Source organism: Antedon bifida, chromosome 6 (genome assembly GCF_963402885.1).
Source record: "Antedon bifida chromosome 6, ecAntBifi1.1, whole genome shotgun sequence".
NCBI lineage: Eukaryota > Metazoa > Echinodermata > Crinoidea > Comatulida > Antedonidae > Antedon > Antedon bifida.
Genome location: NC_136231.1, coordinates 1,290,717 through 1,316,903, shown reverse-complemented (window position 1 = coordinate 1,316,903; position 26,187 = coordinate 1,290,717). Strand labels below are relative to the sequence as shown.

Sequence of the window (26,187 nt, the reverse complement as noted above, 5' to 3'; positions counted from 1 at the left end):
TCCACTGGCACCGATTGGGTGAGATGCTGATATGTTTTCAAAAAATTTAGCTGAAAATTGGCTGAATTGCTATCTAGGAGTAAACTTCCTTGACTAAATCACAACTTATCGCAGTATGGTGAATGTCTGGAATTTAAAAGTAACAATTATGTATTTATTATATCTTCATAAAATTCAAAATCAAGGCACAGTGTTACTAAAGAGTAACGATTTCATGAGATTCCATTTTTGTTATATTGTAAATTAATATTCTAAAATTGTATAGTATTAATAATAACATTCCACTCAAAGTGTAGAATAATTGTTGTTATATAACACCTAAATAAATTCCTGTCATTTGATTGGATGATTGTGGGTCACATGGCGTGCAATAGTACGCACTATATTAATACAGTATTTCAATAAAGCCTATCAAGGTTGGTTTTTCTAAAGTGAATGTCATACATAGAGCATAATGGCTTATACAACTAGACTAAATGAATGAATTTAGATACAAAGACTTATTGAGTTATTTTTGGTATTCTTTATAGAGGCTGTTTTTACAACATTGTATTTAATTTTATTGTAATAAACGTTTTCTTGTGTAGTATAACAAAGTGTCTGTATTTTCACTTGTGAGAGAGGAGATAGCTTATGCCTGTGTATCGTATTATGATGAGTACTACTACTGTATCTCATCTACTATGCCCCTACGATCATCTAGGTCATGGGACAACTAGAACACTTCTGATTGGACAACAGGAAATTTCACCTACAGGCTATAAGTCTCTACCACACAAGTGACAAAAATGTAGCCAGCCAAGATTGGTCAAAAATATAAGATAGTTTATCTTCTATACAAATAAATTTGTCAAAATCAACAATATTGTACTGGGAAGGTTATAAACTATATTCAAACATCCTGAGAGGGGTGTGAAGGCAAGTTGGGATAATGGTCATCACAATCACAAAAATTGTACTTGGAAGGTTCTAAACTACATTTAAAAGCTGCCTCTACATTATCAAACTTTATGTGACAAAAAATGTGGCGCCCATATATGGACATGATGATGTCATTTCACTATCATAATTGAGCATATCACCACCATATTTGGGCACATCACACTTTTTTTGTCCAACTAGTTTGATAGTGTAGACAGAGCTTTAGGGTGAGTATCTTTGGTAGTATACTGTATTATAAACCTTCTGTAATCCCCGATCCTCAACTAAAGCCCTGTCTACACTATCAAACTGTATGTGACAAAAGTGTTTTGTGACCAAAATATGGTATTGATATGACATCATCATGTCCATATATGGGAACATCACATTTTGTTGTCACATAAAGTTTGATAGTGTAGACAGAGGTTTAGTGACCATGATCATCACAATATCACTCCAGTCATTGATTACTCAATCATCCTCCAAACAGAAAGCAAAATCAGTGTTTATTTCACATTATCTTTATTTTCAACATGTTACAATTGCCTTGTTTAATGTACAAAGAATGGATGAGACCGAAGCTAACCACAACAGAAGCCTAATGGCTAACCTTATTCAAACTAAAACAAAAAAGTACATCAACTTAAACATCCCTTTCACTGTAGTAGGTGCTTTTAAAAATGGTCCAAATACATCTTTATCGCCAAAGTTTCAATCTATCAAAATGATGTTTCTACAAAAGATCTTACTGAATATTATTATGATTATGTTGTTGGTAATCAAATTGAACGATGCGTTTATAATATTAATATATAATAACAAAAATAATAGATTTGAAACAACTAAAATACAGCCCAATTCTTCACTGTATCTCCACATAGGCAAATATCATAGGCAAATTTTGTAATACAGTATCACATATATATCACATATGGTGCTTGTACTATGCTAAGGTAGGCTTATAGACTATGATACATGAGTCACATGTGATACATATATGACACTGTATCACTGAGCTTGCCTATGATACTGGAAAATTATACATACAGTACCAAGAATTGGCTAAAAATACAATTAAAAACGAATGTATACATTTTGATACAATGTCGACCTTCATAATAGGTATTGTATAAAAAAAATCATTTTTACACTTGAAAATATATTTTTTTTCTTATTGGATTTTCTGTATTGCATCAAAATGGGATTTAAATTTACACATCGAATTATTAAAATATTCACATAAAATGTGCTTTGAAATTTTACATTCAGAATACAATTGATTATGTTTTGTTATTGAGTGAACATTCAGCTGCTCAAAAACATTATTATTTTTTTTAAACCATGAATTATACACCATTGTGTTGAAATATTTCTTTAATTTGTTTCAATGATAAATGCCTAATATAAAAAAAAGTTTCCCCGTGTCACAGACGTGACTACAGCCAACTCTCCACAAAAATTAGCTTTCAGATTGGATTTTAAATCACCCCTTATGGAACATTTTTGTTACATCACCAATTTCTCCCCCCTCCCCATCTCAGAATTATTTATACTACAAAAATAAGATTTGGGACCTTTAAAACCAAATTGGGTTTCGGGAAAGTTTCCGGTTTTCAGAGAGATCTGTTTCTGGAAAGTTGGCTGCAAGCAATATAAACAAATATTATTATTAAAATATACCCAATGGAAAAAAAATATCAGTGTTTGAAGAATATACATTTTTCCTAGAATAATTCGGACATAATAAGATTTTATAATTATCCATGAAGTATAAGAGATTATAAAAAGATAACTGCTATATTGTTTAAAAAAAACCAATGTTCACCGATTGCCTACCATTACATTAGATACACAGGCCTGAGATACATCAAATGCATGGATAGCGAGTGACTTAAATGTTTTATATACTTATCAGGAAAATGAAAAGAAATCATACTTTTATGTATACATTCACCAAATATATATTTCCATTATCAAATTGTCTCGGCCTTTGAAGTTATTTAAACAATGGACTACAATTGAAAATTTAAAAAAAATAACACTTGTTCTAAAATACTTTCTAAGTCTCAACCAAAGAGTTGAAATATTTCAAATATAGGAATGTACAGACCAACATAGATGTGACCATTGCATTTACCAATACCACCTGAGAAGTGACATAATTCACTCATATTTCGTTAAATTCATTATAAAATTTTGATTCTAAAAATGTTACAATTGCAAGATGCGGGCCTAATAAAAGGAAACGCCCAACAAAAGATATAACATTAACAAGATCTGCAATTTATGTTTCAAAATCATATTTTATGTTTTTTAGAAAATATATTCCCAGTCAAATGTTCATTTTTTTCTACAAGACTTGATGTTTTTGTAATTTTTTTTATGTAAACTTATTTTCAGGGTTGTTCAAATTTAGTACTGTTTCAAAAGATGATGACAGTGTCTTCTTCAAAAGCTGTTCACTCCAGCATCTTTGGTATCAAGTGTCAAAGGTTAAAGGTCAATTATTTGCGATGAACCCTAGATTTGTACAATTCAGAAATCTACATGTTACAATTATTATTCTTGTCTTTACACCTTTGGTGTCACAAAATTGGAATGAAAACAACACTAAGCAACCTAACCTTATAATTTGTTATTATAACAATGATGATGTCATGGTTGAATTGAACTATGACATGACCTTTACACAAATATTCACAAGATACCCTCCTCCATATAAAAATAGGTAGTAGTCTCTCTAGAAATAAACATTCATTGAATTTAAATCAAATCATTAAAACGGAGTAAACCTCCCAATTGCCAATGCACATTCTTCACATTTAAAACTTGTTTATTTCTAGGTAAGACTAATTGCACATTTTAATGATTATTCTCTTCATCTAAAGCTTTGTTCCCACTTGCACGCAAAGCAAGCCCACCACAAGTTGATGACAGTCGCTTGTGAATGGTCCTCTCATTTGCGTTTCGACTACATCGTTGCGTGCAAGTGGGAACCAGGCTTAAAGATGTTGACACCAACACTGCCATCAGAAAGAACACACAACATTTGAAGATGTCACCTATAAGTGTCATTGCCCTTTGGTCAAATGTCACCTACAGATGTCACTTTCAACTGAAGATGTCACGGTTATCTGAATGTCACAAACTTTTTAATTCTAGGATGTCACTTGTATGTAGTATAAAATATAGTCCTAATTAGATACGATTCATGAAACCAAATGAACAATAAAACCATATACGTCATTCAATTAGAGCTCTGACATATAAAACAATGACAGAAAGTGTATAGCATTTTGACACTAATGCTTTACACTTAAAGATTCTATTTGGACCATTTCTTAAATTGCACATTCTAACACCTTCAGCACCAATTTATTCATTTAATCTACATAATTGATGGGCTCACAGACTGATTTTAATTCTGTTACCGTCAATGTAAATTTCATTTTATGTTTTATAAAAAAAGGTTTTTATAAGAAATACAATGTTCTGAATTAAAATTTGTACACTTGAAATCCTGGAAAAGCCAGTGTCAAGTAAGGAAAAAATACAAAATTGATCAAATACAACAATCTACTAAAATGTGGTGCTTGCAAATCGACCTCTGACCCCATCTACGAACGTTAAAAATTAACTTAACTACATGGCTAGACCAGAATTATCATTACATGAACAATTGAAAAAATAAGCTGTACAGACACAAACAAAAACCTATGGTTGCGTAATTTAGATTAAACTGACAGGATCTTGAATTTTAAAATACCTTCGAGGAAAAAGAATTCAATTGCATTGATTTTAAAAAAATACTTTGCGATTTGTGCTATCACCAAAATTTGTTTGGTGAACATTACATTTTCACATGACATTATTTAATATTCATGATATCACATTGGTATCAAATGGAGATTTGAAATGATTGCAGCATTGTAGAATGACAGAATTATTGGCAAACATCGGGGCAGCAGGCACAGCCTAGGCCGACACCCGTTTTGCCAATGACTCTATCATGATTGCTGTTGGTCAATTTTCAGGTGTTTGTTCTTAACAGTCATGTCCAAAACTAAATGGTATTGCAACAAGCAAACAAACTCTACCTAGATCAAACAAATGACTACACTTTTACCAAAACATGACCCAATAAAAATGTATACAAAAATTGGGCCAAATATGCTGCAAAAACCTGTCAACCAAAAGTGCAAGTGTAAGGTATAAGAAAATGATATTAGACTGAATTCTGTCAAAACTAGCCACAATTGTATATTCTCTTTTTTTTATAAAATATTTATACTTTTATGACTGGCAGAAACCAACCTAGTATGAAAAATAGAAATGTTGATTCAACCCGGTGTGATTTAATCTATGATAAACAGACATCAAACATACAATTAATTTACTCAAAAGCAAACGGATATTAAAAAGGTGCATATATGTACATATGGTACATATACTGTATATGTACACATGTATGTGTATGTATGGACACATAAACCAGTTTTATGAAATATGTACATATATGTACACCTATCTATATAACCACGTACAAACATGTAAATAATTATATGCACAACCATATTTTTATGTAAAAATATGTACATATATGTACATTTATATCGTTGTTTCATAAAAACAAGTAAATGTACATGCACATGTAATATCAAAAAATATGTACATATATGTGCATCCATACATATGCTCATATATAACACACACATATATACATACAGTATATGTAAATACATATGGTATACAATATGTATAAAATTGATATACACAAAGTACTCATAATGTAAAACCATATGTACATAATATTATGCAAATATAATCATTTATTTGCATATGTACATATTGACATATCAAATAGTAAGGATCAACAGTATTATGGTGTTAAATTGGGTTGAAATCTAAAACTATGTGATTTTCACATTACTGTTTTTTCTAGACACATCTTAATCAAATTAAAATATTAACGCAACCGTTACATTGAATTACAGGAACACTAAATAAAACAGTCGATAAAATAGACACAAAATATGTGTTGCCAGAATTCATTACAGTTTCTGACAAATATCTAAATTGGACACATTGGTCGCTTCGAAAACTAAATGAATTTCATTTCAGTTTGAACGATGAAATAGTAACTGCACATATTTTGGTCCTAGTTCGATATGTTTACTGACCTATTTTTAAAATACTCACTATGGTTTTTACTTTGAATTCTTGTTACAACTTAATGCATTTGCAAAAAATAAACCCCCTCGGATATTAAATACAAAAAAAAAACTTAAAAAAAGTGTTCCAAAGTGGTGTCTAAAATTGATGATAGGACATAATTATTAATATTATAAAGATCAAATTATATGGATAAATGCTCTGGTTGAATGGCCATCAGTTAGTATTCATAAAATGATTAAGAAATATCCCTTTTAACCATTGATTACATCATAATGACATCATCTACAATTTATGACATCATCAAAATCACAAACCATTTATGACATCATAATGACATCATCTACAATTTATGACATCATCAAAATCACAAACCATTTATGACATTATCACAATGAAAACATTTAAATGTTGGGGAGAAACCTTTTCCATTTTATAAATACATGATTAGTATTAAGTAGAAGAATTGAAAATTTGGGGGGTTTTTTTCAACAAATTTAATTCAAATTGTATATCAAATGAAAAGTAAAAATCTAGTTTTAAAATAAGTTTTAAAATGGAACACTTGGCTTAGGAACTGTATGCAACAAGTACTAATTATTTTGCATTAATAACACTAAGGCTAGTAATAATGAGTAAAGGGTCAGGATGGCTTAGGTCAGGAGTGCATTTTTACAATTTATCAAACATCAGTTACAAAGCCACCAAAGCAGTTACTGCAAAATCTATCAGATTACGTCATTTTAAATTTAGTCATTTCTATTAAATTTTGAGACATAAAAATAACTCATATACACAACTGTACAGATTATCATTGAATTTAAATGGCGCCACCAAGGCTGTTACCGCCTCGAGAGCACGATGTGACTGTTGCCGCCACCCGTAACGCTGTTGCTGAAATTCAATGGCATCTCAAATTCGACCAACAGCGAGAAGTGATCTGACATCACATTTGGATTCGGGCAGCCTACGACTTTTTGACTCTCAAACCAGTCACAGTTCATTGGTCCAAGGACCCCGAGTGGCGACATAAAGTCACTTGAATAAAATACATAATCGATAACACCCTTGAAATCGAACGTGTGATTCGTAAAATCCATGTGCGTGTTTTCATAAGCGCTATGCAGGCGGAAGGAATGGCTAATGTGACCGTTTTGCTCGGGACTGCTGCTGAAGTTAAATAACTTCTTGTAATCCATCTCTTTGAAGTCAGGATGATTCAGTGAGATTTTTCCTTTTGCCAAATATTCAATCACACCTGAAACAAAACATAAATTAATCAATTATAATATAATTATTAAAAAACATGGAGAAATAAGGCATTTGTAAATACACACCACAAGAAACAAAATTACAAAGTGAACAATGGTTTTGGCACAGTAGTCTATGCCAGACTAGTTCATTATTGCAGAGGGGTGATCAAGGAACTTTTAAAAGCTGCCTATTAGCTAAAGCCTACCTGATTCAGGCAATGAGTTAAAATCACCAGCTAACAAGAGTGGAATTGCTGGTTGGTCATTCTGTGACCCTGATGACCCAGGCCTAAAGCTGTGTGACTCTTCTTCCTGAAACTTCTTCAGCTCCTTCATAAGCATCATGATCTGGATAAGCTTAACATCACAGAATTCTGGATCCCAATGGATGTGGGCATTAGCAACCATCAATAGCTGTCTTGGAGTCGACTCGGAATTAAATGCTATGGAATAACAAATAAAGCAAGCATTAGTAGTTAGTAGAAAATAGTACATATTCTGTAGATAAAGATAGAAGGTCTGGGCAATCTCTTATTGTGCTTTTAAAGATACTGACACCCAAGGATTTAGTTACTTAACCAATATATACAAAAAATGCTATAATATATTAGATTATTAGAGTAGGTCATAGGTAAACATTTATCTTGTTATAAAACCTTAATCAACTTTCTTATTACCAGAGCTAGAAGGAAGAAATTTAGGCTGGGTAACCCAAATTTAGGCTGAGTAACCTAAATTTAGGCTGGGTAACCTAAATTTAGGCTGGGTAACCTAAATTTAGGCTGGGTAACCTAAATTTAGGCTGCGCCTTGAGTGGTATGTGCGCTATATAAACCCATATTATTATTAACCAGTTCACGACTGGTTATGTGTACCTACATCTACACATCAATTATATAATATCTCCACTTATATCTAAAATGAATTTATGGTGTGGTAACAGGATTAAATGTATAATAAAACATCTCAACTTCTTCATTGCGGAACTCAGATGGTCAATGGATCAGAAAGACTATACTTACATGGATCGATACATCCTTCTCTCATTTCCAGTAAGGCAATAACGCCAATGTTATCCTTGGTCATTACACGATTTAACATGTCCTCACAACCCTCTGCATTTGCCATTGCAACTTGATTAAACTCCACAAGATGTTCTTTGACAAGGCTAAATCTAGATTCAAATACAATTAATTAGTTTCATGGTTTGCTTAAAATACACAGGTAATTGTAATTGTCTAATTTTGTATTAAACTATATTCTGTACCTATTTCATCCTTAAGGGCCACAATGGAAATAAGTTTGACCATTGGTTACTTTTTTGTGCTACCCTGAATTCATTCTTGTACTGTTTGTTTGTTTTGAATTTGAATAAAGAAATGAAGAATGTAATCAATGGTAAAACTTACTTGCTTGTCCTGAAGAAGATGGCACATCCATCCACATGTTTTCGCTCATGCTCTCCCATGGTCTTTGCTCTTGATTTGGGGCTGAAGACACCATCATACCCTTGTTGCTTCAACTGCAGTAAAAAGAAGTTGAAGTACTGTTCTGTCTCTACTTCCTGCAAAATCAATTTGTTATTAAATTAGATGGTATCAATTAGGCCCAATAATTAACGGTGCAAAGTGCAAATTTGTATGTAGAGGGTACTGAAAAATACTGTATGGTTGCTTTAACTAACTTATTCTGCTTAGCATAAAGTTTATTTCTGTCAACATATTTGGAGCCTCTTTTCTAATAATTGCATATCCGACAATAACATCCAAGCAGCTACTACTTTAAGTCAAACCAATTTTATTCAATGTTAATTATTATTTTTAAATTTCAAAGCAGATAACAATTACAAAATCAAGATTCCGGTCACAATGTTATATTAATACATTGTAAAAGAGGTTTTTAAGCAATTTTCCAATCTATTAAAAGACATTATGAATAAAGTATTAATTTGAACAAAGAACAATTTTCTCAGGCATGTTTAGTTCATTAATAAATAATTACGATCTTTGTTAAATATGAATAGAAAACATTTTCAATTAAAAATAGATTTTAATGAAGAATAATTAGAGTACATCATGCTATATATTATGTGAATATGCTAGGGTACATAGAACACATCCTACACAAGTAGCATTAAGAAGTATTTAATACAAACACAGTTTGCAATCAATACGGTCCACTGTACTGTATACATATCAAGATTAACTTTAAAATGTGTTTTGTACTGTGAACAAGTGGATTAAATTACAATGGAAAACCAAAGGTTAAAGTTCAGACAAATGAAATTAACTTGCAAGAATTTAGAAGGAGTTACCTGAAGACATATGATATCAGCACTGTTATTTATGATTTCATCCATGATGCCCTTTCTTCTGTACTCCCAGTCCAACGCCCACGATGGACAATAGCCGTATAATTGACGAGTAGCGTACTTATCACACAGCACGTTGTAACACATCAATGAAAAAATGGCTGAAATAAAACAAACTATTGTTTAAACTACTGTATTTTTACATTACTAAAACTTGGTTCTCATACCATGTAATGTTTAAAGGTCACTCTCTACAGTACAAATGAGAAAATATATACAAGAAGTTTAACTGTGATTAAATATAACCTTTGCACAAACAGGTTACCAAACACTAACATTAGAATGTAGACACCCATGGGCACATAGAAAGAAAAAGTGATTTGGGCAGTTTTCCAATAAAGAGACAAACATGGAATCTAATCTTTAATTTGATGCTATGTTTACACTAGCGTGATATGCCCAAATATGGTAGTGATATGCCCAAATATGGTAGTGATATGACATCATCATGTCCATATATAGGCACATCACATTTTTTGTCACATAAGGTTTGATAGTGTAGACAGAGCTTAAAATTATTAAAACATTATGACAATTTATCATCACTGTATCACTGACATTTTATACACATTTTGCTAAATATTTTAAAAGTTCATTCACTCAATTCATATACTGTACTGTAAGTATAATTATGTGTCAGAATATGCATTCTGTTCTATTACATGCATGTTGTATGATTATACCACTGGGGTTTCATAGTGTGTTCAACTCATTTCTCTTTGAATGTGATATGGAATCACTGGTTGTCAATTATGCATGTACAACATTAGTATCCTCATTTTCCACATTATTCAATGCAAAGTGATCATACGATTCCAATTATGTTCCACTCAAAATGTAAATAATTTACCTCCAGGCTTTGATCGTTCTGGGTGAGCTAGATGAAGCCAAGGCCTTACAGGGGGCATGACAGTAGGAGCTAGAAAAAAAAAACAAGCAAAGAATAACATTAGATTAAGTTTACAGTAGAAACTCTATTAAAAAAATACAATTCTGTAATACTTGTGTTTTAAAAAACAAAGCAGAACAGTCAGGTCAATTTTAACAAAGTGAAGTTGTTGAACTTTGACTTTCAAAGGTCAAGAATCAATTTATGTAGCACATGGTCTAAGCTTTCTACCTAAAACAGCAGCCAACTGAAAGAAATGCTGTGGCTGTTTTTTTTTGTATTATCACATACAAATTATTTAATTTGCTGATAGCTAGTACAATTTATGTATTGTATTTCATGCAGACCTTCATTTACTTAATTTTATGAGGGTGGTCATTCCAGCCGAAGCTGATCATAGGGACCCACACAAAAATACAATTTTACAAGACATTCACATACAAGAATACCTTGACCAAAATAATCGAGGTACCACTATGGTAAAAATGTTGGTTTTCGGTTATATAAATTCAACCAAAGCACATAGGAAACTGGAAGGCATGAGCTGATCCACCACAAGGTCTATTATAAATTCAATGTAAGAATGCCTGCACTTACATCCAGCATGTAAATTATCTAACAATTGTGTTAGAAGTCGCTGTGTACCATTTCCATCTTCGTAAATGCTTAATAAGTCACTGGGTAGAGGATTGCCCTTCAAACCTAGCATGATTAATTGAAATAAACGGCCTAGTTCCAACGGCAATGCTCGCAAATGGTTGTAATTTAACAACAGTTCCCTGCAAAATAAAATATGCTCTCTTATATTACACTATTTTCAAAGAATCGGATACTGGTAAATAATAAAATGTCTTGCCAAAGAAAGTAAAAAAAAACTAATACACTTTACTAACTGTACAGTATTATTTATTTGTTTAATTTTTAATTCTCTTAACAACGGATCTATCGAAATGACATTTTATTGGTCATGTAGCTACAGTAGCAACAAGTATGGTAATTGTTGATTTTCTCTTACAAAGGATCCATCAGGATGACATTTCTCTTGTGATGTAGCAAAACTTATGATAATTGGAATTCCGAAAAAATGCTTTAGGATGGGTTAAAGACTTTGAAGGTACTGTACTCTAAGATGTGTTACTTTCTAAATGTTTATTATATTTGTATATTGCATTTTATGTTTCTGAGTGAAACGCTTTTGTTAAACTTCAATCTTCCTTTGATTGCAATAAAGTTCTATTCGTATTCGCATTCGTCCCCACCCTACTGTACTCCGCCCAGTGCACAATGAAATCCATTGTATTATTTACTTCATTTCGAGATATTTATTTTAAAGCAAAAACATGATTAAAACCTTGCATTTGTCAGTACTGTATGACATTACATGGTTAATTAATGATAATTGTATCATTACAAAAAGCACTACTGTGGAGAGGGGTGTTCAATGAAAATTTCTACTTTTCGAGGTATATCTCGCTCTTCGAGGAGAAAGGGCTATTGTCGGTTTATCCAGGTAAGTTGGCACGAAATAGACTCAACTTTGCCCATTGGTTATTAAAGTAACCTGAGTGGTAACCTACAACAAATAATTATTTTTCCCCACTGTGGTACTACAGTCCAGTAAACATAGTAATCTATTAAGACATAATAGTGATCAGACAGATAAACAACCACAAACCCAAAGCAGTACCCAGTCAAGATTGAGGTCACTCACGATTGAGGTCACCACATCCTTGTAAATGTTTTTGTGAAAATGCAACAAAGGGATCACAGGTTGTTAATTCTTTTCTTAACTCACTCATTCAATAAAGCTTGTCTATAGCTTGTTTACAATACACATGCATACACATAGTAATAATGTAAACACAATTTGTTTTTGAATAAGCTTTTGGTATTTACATTGAAAAATACTTTCTGCAATACTTCAGCATACTGTGTAGTAGAAGTCACATACAATTTTTTTAATTACTGTAAATTCCATCCAAACATACATAATGCTTTAATTAAAGCACATATCATGGAAGAAATGAAATGTATTGTGCTGGATGGCGACATCTACTCAGCCTAAAGCTTATTTTTCAGGTCTTCCACCATTGCCTAATTTCATCAAACCTGTAGCACTCGGCCAAAAAACCTTCTGCTGGGTACCTGAAACATTTTAGCATTCCTCCCCAACCATTAAATTTGTAAAGCCTAACCTGTACCTGTCTACATCCCTATATTATCATTATTATATTAAATGTAAGAATCTAAAAAAACTTTATAAATTAAGACTATTACCTCAAATTAACCATATCACCAAGCTCTGCAGGGAGACTCCTTAGCTTATTTGCTGATAAGTCCAGGTAGAGTAAATTTGTAAGACGACAAATTTCTGCAGGTACCCGCTGGAGGCAGTTGTCGTTGAGGTATAACGCTGTCAAATGGTTTAAATTCCATAATCTTGGACTAACGTTGCGTATGGTACCCGTTATTTCTAGCGCCTCCCATTTTGTTTTCTTCCCTGCTGCTACCTCCTCAGGGGTGAGTATGCGATGCTGTCTTCTGTCTTTGCTACTTTCGTACTTCTCCTTAGGCATTCCTTTTTTAATTTCTACGAAAATAAAAAAAAAGATTTGAATGCTCTGTACTTTAGAGGGCTCACTCAGCTTAACATCTTGCACCTACACTCAGTATTATACAGAAGTAAACTTTACACATGTTACTTTTTGGGCCTTCCACCTATACAGTAGTACTGTACAGTAGCAATCATGCTTCACTGTAAGTCTCTTTTCCCCTTACCCCAACAATGGGGTAATGATGAAGGCTCTAAGCACCCATGTATCCTACAGCTTGCGCTGCATCCTTCAGTTTCTATACAATTACAGTATGTCACCAATTACAATCTACAGTAGTATCCTATCCTCAGCTTGCCTGTTTCAATTCAGCATCAATTAAATATAGTAATAAGTACATACTAACAGTGTATAAAAGTAGTAATGCAAGCATATCTGTACCGTAATTTAACTGTCATTTAATCTTAATTCAGTAAAGATGGTCTCAGTGGTATAGCAGACAGCACTAATCTAACAAATACATTGAATGAATGACTATCATAACAAAAAATCTGTCTGAAAACTGCAAAGTTTTTAAAGAGCAAGATGATATTGGCCATAAACCGGTTACAATGCTAAACGAAATAATGCACAGCTACAATTGTGCATTTCATAAATTAAGCATTTTGCATAGGTTATTCACTTCCAACCGAGTCAACTTTAATGAAATTTTCTATGTTTAACGCTGTGCAAGGAGCTTACAAGGATTACACTCAGCTTGTAAGCTTATGATCGTGAGCCTACTGCAGGCTGGTGGCTAAACATAATCACTTCTCTTAACTCTGATTCACTGAGCAATGACGGCAATGTCATAGTTGACTTGAAAAACAAAATGCTTTTCTAGATACCCAAGGTTAAAATTAATCAAACCCATTTAATGTGTGAATAAGTTTAAACATTTATCTGAGACCTGCTTACTGTTTATATTGATGAGAAAACTTTCATTGTCTGCATTGACAATACTGGTGTTACTTTATAGTTTAGAAATGCATTAATCAAATACAGTATTTTGCACGAATGTTATATACTAAAAGTCTGTATAACAAACAATAATTGTCCTTATTATAGAACGCTAATTCTCGGTACTGTATCTATTTCCGAAGTATTATAGGAATCTATAGTCTACTATATCACATTCTTTAAGTTTTAAAAACCATTTTGTTCTATGAACAATTTGGAATGAATGGGGTACTATCCTATATTCAATCATAATAGCTATTTATTAAATCTTATACTAATCAATAAGGTAATCAAACTCAAGCTAACATGGAGATGGTTATCAACAGTATACAAAAAACATGTTGATTTTCATTGATTTCCTTATAATTATTACAGTAACTTTAAGGTCAATGAACTACTGTATTTGCCTCGCGAGTAAATTGAAACAGTAGAACCCCTATTACCTTTCTTGTATATTAAGGTTCTATTTTATCTAATTTGTACACATTTTTATTTTGTATTTATGTTTTGTTGGGTCTTTCTGAGACAGGCCTCGGCCTCTAAGTCTGATCCAAATTAAGGAAATCATTATTTGTTTATATTGTTTACATTGTCTAAGTTTTCATTAATTGAATAAATGTGAAATGAATTGAATTGAATTGAATATTTAACTGTTTGTATTGTATGAAGTGAGTGCAGAATCTAATTGGGCTTAGCCTATCAGCACTCATTATTTTTTCATCAGTGACCAAATAAATATTATTATTAAGGAGACATGCAATTATGAATTTGGTAAATAATTTCTTTATCTCCATGACATTGACAATAATAATTCTTCTTCTTCTTGTACTGTACAGTGTAAACTACTTTTATTGCTGCGACCTAAGTATATCAAGCATAAATTTGCAAAAATTTCATTTTAATAAAATTGTATTTATAGTATAAAAATAAGACAGACAAATTTCTTGTTTCTGCCTCAAAATAAAATATTTATTATACGAGTACTTTCGACCATAGGTCATCATCATCATACCGATTGATATATATCAGTCTTTTACCAATATTCTATCAGTACCTGATGATGACCTATGGTCGAAAGTACTCGTATAATAAATATTTTATTTTGAGGCAGAAACAAGAAATTTGTCTGTTTTATTTTTATACATGATCCTGCCTATGCAGCACTTATTTCTTTCCTGTATTTATAGTAGTTCTGTATGTATGGCCCTTTAAAAATTTTGTTACTAGTTATTCTAGTTTATGGCACAATAATGTACAGTAAAGCAAATATTGCATAGCATAAACTATTTAGAACATTTTTAAAATGAGAAATTACGCAAGCTCTTAAACTCATAAAATACAGGTTAAGGGGCTTAGGGAATTGCAAAGGCATTGTGAGCTTTTATTTATATTATACATCACACTCACATTCTAACTGTCTAAACTCATTGTGTCATGTGTGCTGTTCTTAATTATTTTAAAAATACAGTACTGTATTGGTTAGGATCAGTAATATTTAATACTGGAAGCTCATTGACTTAGTAAAATGGAATAATGTAATCAAAATGTGAATAAAGATGAGAGGAGAAAAAATAGAATTCAAGTTAAACCAACAAACCCCAGCTTAATAATTGGTAATTCCTTAATGGGTCATTATAGGTCACGTCACAGATTTGGCTGAAATGTTTTAGGTTACCATATAACAAACACATGCGTTTTAATGTCATTTTTGAAAATATGGCCTATTGAAGACGGGGTACTATGATCTTCAGAATTCACATAATTTGAGTAATTGAATATTATGTAATTATGTGATTTATGACACTTTAAAATTAAGATACAAAGCTGAAAATTAATTGCATCTAGGGTGGTTAATTCCCACCATATAAGGCCTATCTCATAAATTGGTACTGAAAACACCAATTTATTGTACCGGTCAAATCCTGGGACGAATCCATTCTCAAACTCCTTTTTTTAATGGCAAGAACAATTAGAAAAGTGGATCTAAAAAAGTAAACTGATTGCAAGGAAAATGGCTAGAATACAAGGTAGGCTTAAACATCCTTTCTTTGACCGGATCTAGCCTACCAAAATAAACCTAGGCCCAGTGCCTACACTGCACTGGTAATTTCAGAGTTCATCTGACCTGATTCCCTGTACACCACAGCAGCAGAGAAAAAACAGCAAGTGTGGTTCCGTGTGTTTAGTATTCACTAAAAACTGCACTATCAGCACAATTACACTCGACAGTAGTATTTAGCTTAAGCATTAGAAAATTAAGTAAATAAATATTCATTAGTTTAGCATTGAAATATACCACACAAAAATCAATGAAAAGCCAGCTTGTTTTTGGTTGTATGATGCACAAAACAACAAAGCGTTATGATCGCCACTCTTCTTTTCTCGCTCCCCGGATCGTCCGCGCGTCCCTACAAATACCTCAACTGTTGTAACATAATTTGAACATTAAAACACATCAATTATTTCCCACAAGTACTTATATATACCTTCATCGATATTACACGATTAAAACTCCTGAATTGCTCGGGAATGCCCCGTGAAAACGATCAGAGCACTTGATATTTATCCACAGGAAAAAACCAAGATGGCAGTCCAATCCAATCCTTTCTCTATCTCCCTGGCTCGTTCAGTAAAATTGTATTGTATGTCAATTCATTACTTATGCTAATAAACTGCTCGTAACCCAAGTAGTATTTCCCTGGGACGATCCATTACAAAATGGGGAATTTAATAAAATAAATTTATAAAATAAACACATTTAACATTACAATTAATTAACATAATTATAATTTAGAAAACTAGCTCAATCTGCAAATTATATCTATATTAAACAAAACTAAACAAGCTTGTGTAGGTAATAATTCTTTGTAATGATTATTGGAAAATCTCCCTAAAATGTAATCAGGACCAACGACCCACTATTATTTGGGTCATATCAATGATGGTATTATTAAATAATACGGAACTAAGTATGGTTTCAAAACAAATCTTTAAAAAAGCATTTGTTGTTGTATGCAAGTAGTAAACTAAGAATTTGATTGTTTCCTTTTGGGTGGGGTGCTTTTGGTTACTTTTGTTGTTGGGAATTGGGTGCGTTGAGTGGTGGTGAACAATAGGCCCATTTAGTCAGCATATAGGGCCGACTTAGAAAAATAAAACGATTTATTTGTACCGTTTTTATTCGAATAATAAACGCCTCGCTTTGAATAAATTTCCATCTCGTATAAACGCCTCCCTCCTCATAAAACATTGTCTGGAAAACTCCCCCTCAAATAAAACTCCCTGGGGGCCTTACCATCTATTGACCAATGATTTTTAATTACTATAATTATTTATCGCTTCTTGATATAAATTGTGTTTTTCATATTAGGGATGAATTTATTTGATTATACATTACGAAACACACACACACACAGCTTTAAACACCACCCTCCCTAAACACTACAATAGTTTCGAATAAGTATGGTATTTTTTATTATTATTAAAACAAAGTCAAAACCTTCTCACTTCTTGCGGATTTGATTTTTTTATGAGGGATACCAAACTGGTTAGGTCTTTGAAGAATGATTGTTTAAAAGTCGCTGTTAAATGATTATAATTGTGTATTCAATATCATTAACTTTTAATTTAAAAAATGATTAAGAGCTAATATTGAAATAAAAAAGGATATTGAATAAAAACTAGCTGCCAATGGTGGAGTTTGTGGCTGCTTCGATTGACACAATAATGGAAGGCTCTCTTTAATTGACATGGTAGGTTGTTACCCTCTAAAAAGCGACCGCCGAGTGATTTTTTTTTGGATTATTAGAATACACAAAATATAAAATTAAAACGTGAAAAATCGTAGCGAGGATTTTTTGGCGGGGAAGCTTGAATCATTGAATTTTAGGGGAGTATAGAGGAGTCTTAACAAGACGGTGATCACAAGATTGAGCCTAATGAGTTAGAGAACTATTTTTTACGGTTAAATTATGTTAATAATTACTGTTACATCTTTATGATTAAACCAACAAATTATAATGAAACTAATTTTTAAACAGAAGCTAATAAAACTGATTGTATCCACTAAAAACGGAGAAAATAGAGCGCGCCTCCTGTATTTAAAAAAAAGTTGCTTTTTGTTGATAACATGTATACCGCCCTCTATATAGTAAGAATAAGACACTCGAGAAAGATGTTTTGGATTCTTTTGCGACATTTATCTGCATTTGCGATAATAAATGGTCTTAAAAATCTATACATAGATGCACATTACAAGTTGCTTGATAATTTTAAAATTACGTACACTATTTATATACTTTTTACTAGCACATGGAAGACAAGCTGCACAAGTTAGTGTATGTGTGTGTGTACACAAACATATTCAACACAATACTAATTTACTATAGCCTTTTTCTTACATTAAAAATAGACGATTTAATTGTAATACAGTATGTAGAGTCTATTGCGATGAAAAAAATAGAGAAAATATGGCACAAAAATTGATATCTACTTCATAATAAAAGATAATTCCACTTGTGTGTTGGGCCACATACTCAGTCCATGGGTTACTCCTGGGTATATCATGGACGTATATTCTAAATTCTATTTGGCAAATTTTTAATAAAGAATAAATAAATGTACAGGCCATCAGGGCTACAATATATTTTCCAAAAGAGAGAGAGAGAGCAGTTTTTCCTCCATGGGTTAGATAACCCCTACATTTGTAATCTGTGATGATGTCATCACCATAGAGGGATAATTCATTCACATGACCATACCAATCCGAAGTATTGAATTTAATTCTTCCAAACTGCACCAATACTTGTGATCATTAATTGGAGTTGAGAGGAAAATCACTGTATTGGAGGAAGTACATAATTACTTCTGGTGTATTATTGTATATATCATAGATAAACTATACACAGTTATCAATACCAGCAAGTTTATATGATAAGCCTACACGACAGATTATATTAATAGCTATAACATTATTTTGATAGCGTTGTACACCCTTTACATGATGTAGTATAGTACATTATGTTCCTCAAAGTAAATCACTACTTCAGTCTATTCAAGTGTCGTGTTCAACAAGGTTACAACTTATCAAGTAAAACAATTTGTGTCATCTTATTCTTACTTGATCTCAACGCAAGCACTTATATCAGGCTCAAGTGGAAAAAGATGTCACAGGAAACAGATAGACAAACTTTACAGATTCTTGATTTAAACATCAAATTCATAATACAGTCAACTCTCCCAATACTGGATACCTTTGGGCTGGCCAAATATGACTGATTTTCCAGAAAGTCTGGTATTCGGATGTGTTTGGGACTGTTTGGACCTCAAAAAAAGTCTGGGAGAGTTTCCGATAAACACAAAACATTTATTTCAGGATTCATAATTTATACATATTAAAATGGATTTATAATAAAATATGTGGTTCTCTTGGCACAAACAATTTCATTTCAGATTATTTAAGAAAATTATAATAAACATATTTATGTTACATCTAAAAAATGTGACATTTACAATTGTTTTTATTTATAGCTTTAAAATCTATGTAAAACAATAAAGCTCTGTCTACACCATCAAACTAGTTTGACAAGAAAAGTGTGAGGTGCCCAAATACGGTAGTGACATCATCGCGTCCATATATGGGCACATCACATTTTTTGTCACATTAAGTTTGAGAGCTAAAGAACATTTTTTTCTGGTAGACCAGAGGACAATATACTGTATAAACATTCTTCCCCATCCCTGATATAATAAATAAATAAAGTATATTAAAAGATATTCTATTTTGAATACCATATTTAAAACAGGAAATTTAGAATACAATTTAACAAAATTAACATGGTTCATTTGTGCTCTGTCTACACTATCAAACTTTATGTGACAAAAAATATGATGTGCCCATATATGGACACGATGATGTCATAATATGCCATATTTGAGCATATCGCTACCATATTTGGGCACATCACACTTTTTTTGTCAAACTAGCATGATAGTTTAAACAGAGCTAAATACTGAAAAGTACGGTATAGTCACTAGTTAAACACATTGAGTTGTTCATATAGGTTGTGGCAATACATAATTGTCTATAGCCTTTTGTTACAATTAATAATGATTTTGAATAATTTAAAATATAATTTACATATTTATGAACTAACTCTGGTTTATTAGAAAAAATTTTATTTTAATATTTTATCATAATAATGATTTTGAATAATTACAAAATATAATCTACATATATTTATGATTTAACTATTAAGTTGATTATGATCAGCTCTAACATTTAATTGAGTCATTTCTCAAAATTTGATGTTTTTTAAGCGTGAAACTTTTATAATAGGCTTAAGTACCTACTATACTTTTGCTAAAAAAAAATTTGTACATTCAATAAAAGCACATTTTCTGGTTCCTTTGATGGAGCAGTTTCCGTGGTCATACAATATTTATCTGGGTTTGTTGTAGTAGCTGTTTGGAGCGGTAGATGATCCTCCACGGAAACCTGTTAGAAAGAAAAGTAACATCTTAAATAGGAGATATATAAATCAGGACACATCAATCAAATAAGAAACAGGTATGTTTTAGTTGGACGCTTGGGCTGAAACATACTTGACATATCATATTCATTGTCAAGTTTTAAAAAATGTTTGAACTAAACAAACAAACAATCAATCAATCAATCAGATTTATATAGCACCAGTATCCATAATAATGTTCAAAGGCGCTTGACAAAGTTAAGCAGGAAATGCCCCTGTGTAAAAATGGGTTTTTAGTCGTGTTTTGAAAGTGTTGATGTTTTCAGATGTCGATTGGCAATCATGTATTCTATTGTATATAATTTATATTTTTCATTAAAAATGTAGTTTTCTCAATGAGAAAGCATACTATTTCTTGTTCTTACCCGAAGGTCCAAACTTTTTAGCATAACAAGGTTGATGGCAATATGGATCTCCATTATGCTAAAAAAGAAACAAAGATAATGTCATTGTTTGTTATTGCTATTAATCCATTCAAACAGGATACAACAGGATTATTATTATGGTTCTAGACCATAGTTAGTAAAATTAAATTTTTGGCACATATGGCATTTCATACGCATAATACTTGAGCTCACTATTACGTAGTAATCAGACAAAAATCGAAACGCTGATTTGGTGTACAACCGTAAAAAAGACTGAAGAATGTTTATTCTACAAAGACAATAACTACAGACTAAAGGTCTGTCTACACTATCAAACTAGTTTGAAAAAAAAAAGTGTGATGTGCCCAAATATGGTAGTGGTATGCTTAAATATGGTAGTGATATGACATCATGTCCATATATGGGCACATCACATTTTTTTTGTTACATAAAGTTTGATAGTGGGAAGGGAAGTTTACAGGAAGGCTGTGAATATTTAGGCAATAATACACATACTTTTTGATTGAGAAAATGTACCAATCAATACCATAAGTTTCTATATTGTAGGTTTTTTGCCCTTTCCTATGTTATCCTGTTTTTTCTTTTTCACAAGCTTTGCATTTTCCCCTCTATACTTTATTACTTAAGAATTTACAAGAGAAATTTATTGATTGTCTTTAAAAGCAAAAGAGAAAAAAACTCTTTTTCAAAGTTTAATAACACAAACTTGTGTGTTCAATGGTAGTCAAAGAAAGAACAATAACAAAAATAACAATACAGTAGTAACAAAACCAAAAACCAAATGGGTGGGGTAAGAAATACTGAGTTATTTGCATGGATGGCATAGTGTTGTATAATAGTATATTCAGCAGTATACTCAGTTTTTATCTATTAATTACCATATCTATTGAGGGTGGCCTATCCGGTTTCTTTATAGAAACTGATTACATATGGTCCATTATAAAACATAAAAATAAAATAAATAAATAAATTGAATATTCAGTGATATAGGTAAAAACAATAAATTATTTGCATTAAAAGTTAATATCCTTTAAATTGTTGATATAAGGTTGCATAAAATGTTTTTGAGGATGGGGATATTTGAAATAATACTGTTTCAAATAATTTGACAGTTGAGCACACTGTAAGTAATTAGTGCGCAGAGAAGATTAGATATGAATGTTAGTAGTATTAGTAGATCAGTCTAGACCCCTGACTACTCCTTATCCTGAGAGAGAGGAAATCTGATTAAAACTATCATCATTTGATTATGTAATCTAATCATCATAACTTTCTACAAATGAGATGAAAAATAACAGAAAAACCATATATTAGGCCTAGTGTTCTAGCTCTGTCTACACTATCAAACTTTATGTGACAACAAAATGTGATATGCCCATATATGGACATGATGATGTCATATCACTACCATAATTGGACATATCACTACCATATTTGGGCACATCACACTTTTTTGTCAAACTAGATTGATAGTGTAGACAGGGTTTCTGTGTTGCTGATATATGTATATGGCATAATGTATGTTATGCCATTTTTGATAACCATTTATAAACATTCTAATAAAATTAACCCAATCATTAGGCTTAATTACTAAATGTAAGCTTTTTGTTGGCATGGGTTTTTGTTTAAAAAGAATCTCTTTAATATTTTTATTTAGCCTTTAATACTGTTTTCTATGTATATGTTAAAACCTATATATTTCCAACATGATTTTATATAATATTTCCATGTTCTACAAATTTACTAATGCATCAACAATCTCTTATTTATGTAATGATGACAACAACAGATTGTGAACTTTCACCATTATTATTACTAGATTTCATGCGTTTACAACACAACAATCATTAACGGCACAGCTTATGAAATTTACCCAAGCATCAAGCAGGACCCGATGACTCACTCGCAGCGACTCAGTAATTATAATTTTAGGCTCAGACGCTCAATCAAAATATGCATAATTGATGCAAATCTAAAGTGCTGCTATAAATTGTGACAAGTTTCAAAACTGAAATGCTGTGATGTATAATTGATTATGTAAGAGATTCACTGAAGAGAAAATGTACAATTGAAAACCTTGTTTAAAAATATATATAATGTATTATCTTGGGGATACTTTACTTAAATACAACAAAACAGATATCTGACTGCATCTTGTTTTTACAGAACTATCATAATTGACACTTTAAAAAAACTAAATTAATCAGTGACATGCTATCTCCAGGATTTCTAAAAAGACTTGTCAATTTGTGATGATATTACTGTATATATGTAGTTGGTTTATTACTTTATTTTTTTTAATGAAATGCTACTCATTTGAAATATTTCTCTCAACAAAATCCAATAACATCATTAATGTAAATACCATATTCAAACGTTCATATGTCGTGACTATTTTTTAAATTTATATTGAGAATCAGCATCCATTTATAGACATCATTAAAATAATATATAACAGCTTTAATTTTTTTCCATAATTTAAATAATTTTATTTATATAGTTATTCCTTTAAATATGTTTAGTGTACTTTAAATTTGATTGAAGTATTTGTTTTTTGTGTGTCTGGACTTGGAGAGATACGCCTTTTGGCGAAAGTGGTTAATGAGAGACTTCCCCAGTCTCTATTTTTAAAGCTTTACTAAAAGGAATAAAACAAAAATGTGTATTGTGTTAGAATATCAATGCATTCTGATTACCTCAAGGTCTTCTAGCAGTTCCTATTTATTACCTCTATTACCAATTGTTGCAATTTATTACCTATATGAGAATGTACTCCTAAATTTACTATGTTACTCATTCTTTCAGTGGTGATCCTTGTCACTGACGTTACACTTGTCAACAGAACAATTTACTACAAATCTTCACTGGTGCTACTTAGTAAAAACACCAGAGACAGTACTTGACATAACTTACTACCAATTCTTACCACTGGTGTTACTTAGCAAGAACACCAGAGATAGTACTTGACATAATCTACTACCCATTCTTACCACTGGTGTTACTTAGCAAGAACACCAGAGATAGTACTTGACATAATCTACTACCCATTCTTACCACTGGTGTTACTTAGCAAGAACACCAGAGATAGTACTTGACATATCTACTACCAATTCTTACCACTCGTGTTACTTAGCAAGAACACCAGAGACAGTACTTGACATATCTACTACCAATTCTTACCACTGGTGTTACTTAGCAAGAACACCAGAGATAGTACTTGACATAATCTACTACCAATTCTTACCACTGGTGTTTACATACCTGAGCATGACCACCAGAGCTTAGCAGCTTATTACACTCCCTACACTTCAGACATAACTTATGCCAATCCTTGCCAAGTGATGATACTTTCTCAGCTGAAAGAGCAAATGAACAAAATAATAATACAAAATATAAACTCTAAATCACCGAGCAAGTTGTAACCATGTTTGATCTTATTACACATTCCCACACATGCATACGCGAACCTAGTGAAATTGCGTTGCAACAATGCTACTATTTGATTACTATGATTGGTCAGTTAATACCAGGGCAATACATGCGTGCGCAGTAAGAACTCGGAACATCTCGGAATAAAAACACAGGCCTCTTGTTCATGTGTTTTCCACAAGATTGTGTTCACACTATGCAAACCTTGTTTCTTATTTTGCAGATGTGAAAAGGGTATTAGAGAACATTCTTGTCTCTACACTATCAAACTAGTTTGGTAGTGATATGCTCAAATATGGTAGAGATATGACATCATCAAGTACATATATGGGCACATCACATTGTGTTGTCAGTTTGATAGTGTAGACAGGGCTTTAGAAAAACTAAAGGGGAAGGATAGGGGATGATGTGAAGGAGGTTGTGCCCTCTTTTGACAACAAAAATTAAATTCAACTACATTTTGTATTGATTTTTGACAGTCTACTAATGATTCCTCATGATCTGTAGGAAAAATTGATTTTATGCATTCTCAAAAGAGAGTGTATATAGCATAAAGTCTTCTTCTTCTCATTCAATATAAAGTTCAAGATAAAGTAGGCCTGTACATTTATTCTATTACGTATCATGATTCAAGTACAATACACTTGTGGGATAGTCTTTCATTGTCATATATTGTCATAGTAAACAATTTGTTAACCTTATATCTCCCACCACTTCCTTTCAATTCAATTGGGATTTACTAAAAGACTGTATTCAAATCTTCAAATCAGTGACGCTGCTCGTATTGTGGTTTTAACCAATCAGATTGTATTATTTTATGGTTTGAACTAAGTATTTCATGGTCTAATAGTTTAACATGGTTTGGGATAATTTTAATTACTGTTCAGTAAATAATAACACAAAAATCAAAACCACTAAAAAAACCAAAAGTGATAATACATTTAATCAATCATCAGTTAAATATGTTATTCAAATATAACCACAGTAACTATGACATTTCTATAAAATATACTGTACAAACCCTTTTAAAATAATTTTTTATTCAACATATTTAATTTTAAGATTTGTAAGGTATAAGCATAAAGATAGATCAAAACTAAACCTAAATAATAATAATAACTAGTAACTAAACAAGCAGTGTGATTTAGGTCTACCTAAATAATTTTGTTTGAATAAATGTGAAATAAAAAAAAAAAAAAAAAAAACATTTTTTTACTTATTTTATGTCCTATATTATTTGTGACATTTTCATTTCAACTTTTCAATATAACAATATCAATTTGATACGACACAAAATGTATGTTTAAAAAATTTGACCAATGATATTGGATTCCTTCATACGTTTATAGAAACTGGTTTTTCCATCATCTTCCACCAGTTCTGTGTGAGTGTCATCTTACTGTTTCCCTCTTCCACTTCCTAAGTTTCAATTCCCTATAAGATCACATTTTACTGTATTTTGTTGTCTTTACTCACCAAAATAGACTTCTTTATTGCATGTTGGACACTTAGGCATCTTGTTTTTGTTTTAAATACTTCAATAGGAGCAGAAACACTGGCTGTAGAGGATCACACAGTTACTGATAAAACACCTCTTGCCCAGAGAACGTACTTAGTAAACTGAGACAGTCACTCTCACTGGTGGTCAATCCATTTGAACTTCTCATGCTTGAATGAAGATGGAT

General features: G+C 31.7%; 2 protein-coding genes across 2 annotated transcripts; both read right to left on the bottom strand.

The window, feature by feature from the left end:
• Window positions 1–1,432: 1,432 nt before the first annotated feature.
• LOC144845081 (CCR4-NOT transcription complex subunit 6-like) lies at window positions 1,433–16,797 on the bottom strand. The gene is made up of 9 exons (XM_078702223.1): window positions 16,644–16,797; window positions 12,884–13,196; window positions 11,204–11,385; window positions 10,568–10,636; window positions 9,661–9,818; window positions 8,756–8,910; window positions 8,369–8,520; window positions 7,553–7,789; window positions 1,433–7,351 (listed from the first exon to the last, which is right to left on the bottom strand). Exons 2-9 carry the CDS (start codon window positions 13,180–13,182, stop codon window positions 6,936–6,938), a joined length of 1,668 nt encoding a protein of 555 aa, XP_078558349.1. The 5' UTR covers window positions 13,183–13,196; window positions 16,644–16,797; the 3' UTR covers window positions 1,433–6,935.
• A 2,711-nt stretch (window positions 16,798–19,508) lies between these two features.
• Window positions 19,509–26,129, bottom strand: LOC144845123 (cysteine-rich protein 1-like). Its single transcript, XM_078702279.1, has 4 exons — window positions 25,979–26,129; window positions 24,335–24,429; window positions 21,053–21,110; window positions 19,509–20,653 (listed from the first exon to the last, which is right to left on the bottom strand). Exons 1-4 carry the CDS (start codon window positions 26,016–26,018, stop codon window positions 20,598–20,600), a joined length of 249 nt encoding a protein of 82 aa, XP_078558405.1. The 5' UTR covers window positions 26,019–26,129; the 3' UTR covers window positions 19,509–20,597.
• Between the last annotated feature and the right edge of the window lie 58 nt (window positions 26,130–26,187).

Coding starts and splice junctions, on each gene's coding strand:
- LOC144845081 (XM_078702223.1), bottom strand. CDS start 13,182: ATGCCTAAGGAGAAGTACGAAAGTAGCAAAGACAGAAGACAGCATCGC. Junction 10,637..11,203: donor AGATAATTTACATGCTGGAT/GTAAGTGCAGGC, acceptor TTTTTTTTCTAG/CTCCTACTGTCATGCCCCCT. Junction 8,911..9,660: donor CTGATATCATATGTCTTCAG/GTAACTCCTTCT, acceptor TTGATTTTGCAG/GAAGTAGAGACAGAACAGTA.
- LOC144845123 (XM_078702279.1), bottom strand. CDS start 26,018: ATGCCTAAGTGTCCAACATGCAATAAAGAAGTCTATTTTG. Junction 21,111..24,334: donor GCTCTGGTGGTCATGCTCAG/GTATGTAAACAC, acceptor TTTCTTTTTTAG/CATAATGGAGATCCATATTG. Junction 20,654..21,052: donor TAAAAAGTTTGGACCTTCGG/GTAAGAACAAGA, acceptor TCTTTCTAACAG/GTTTCCGTGGAGGATCATCT.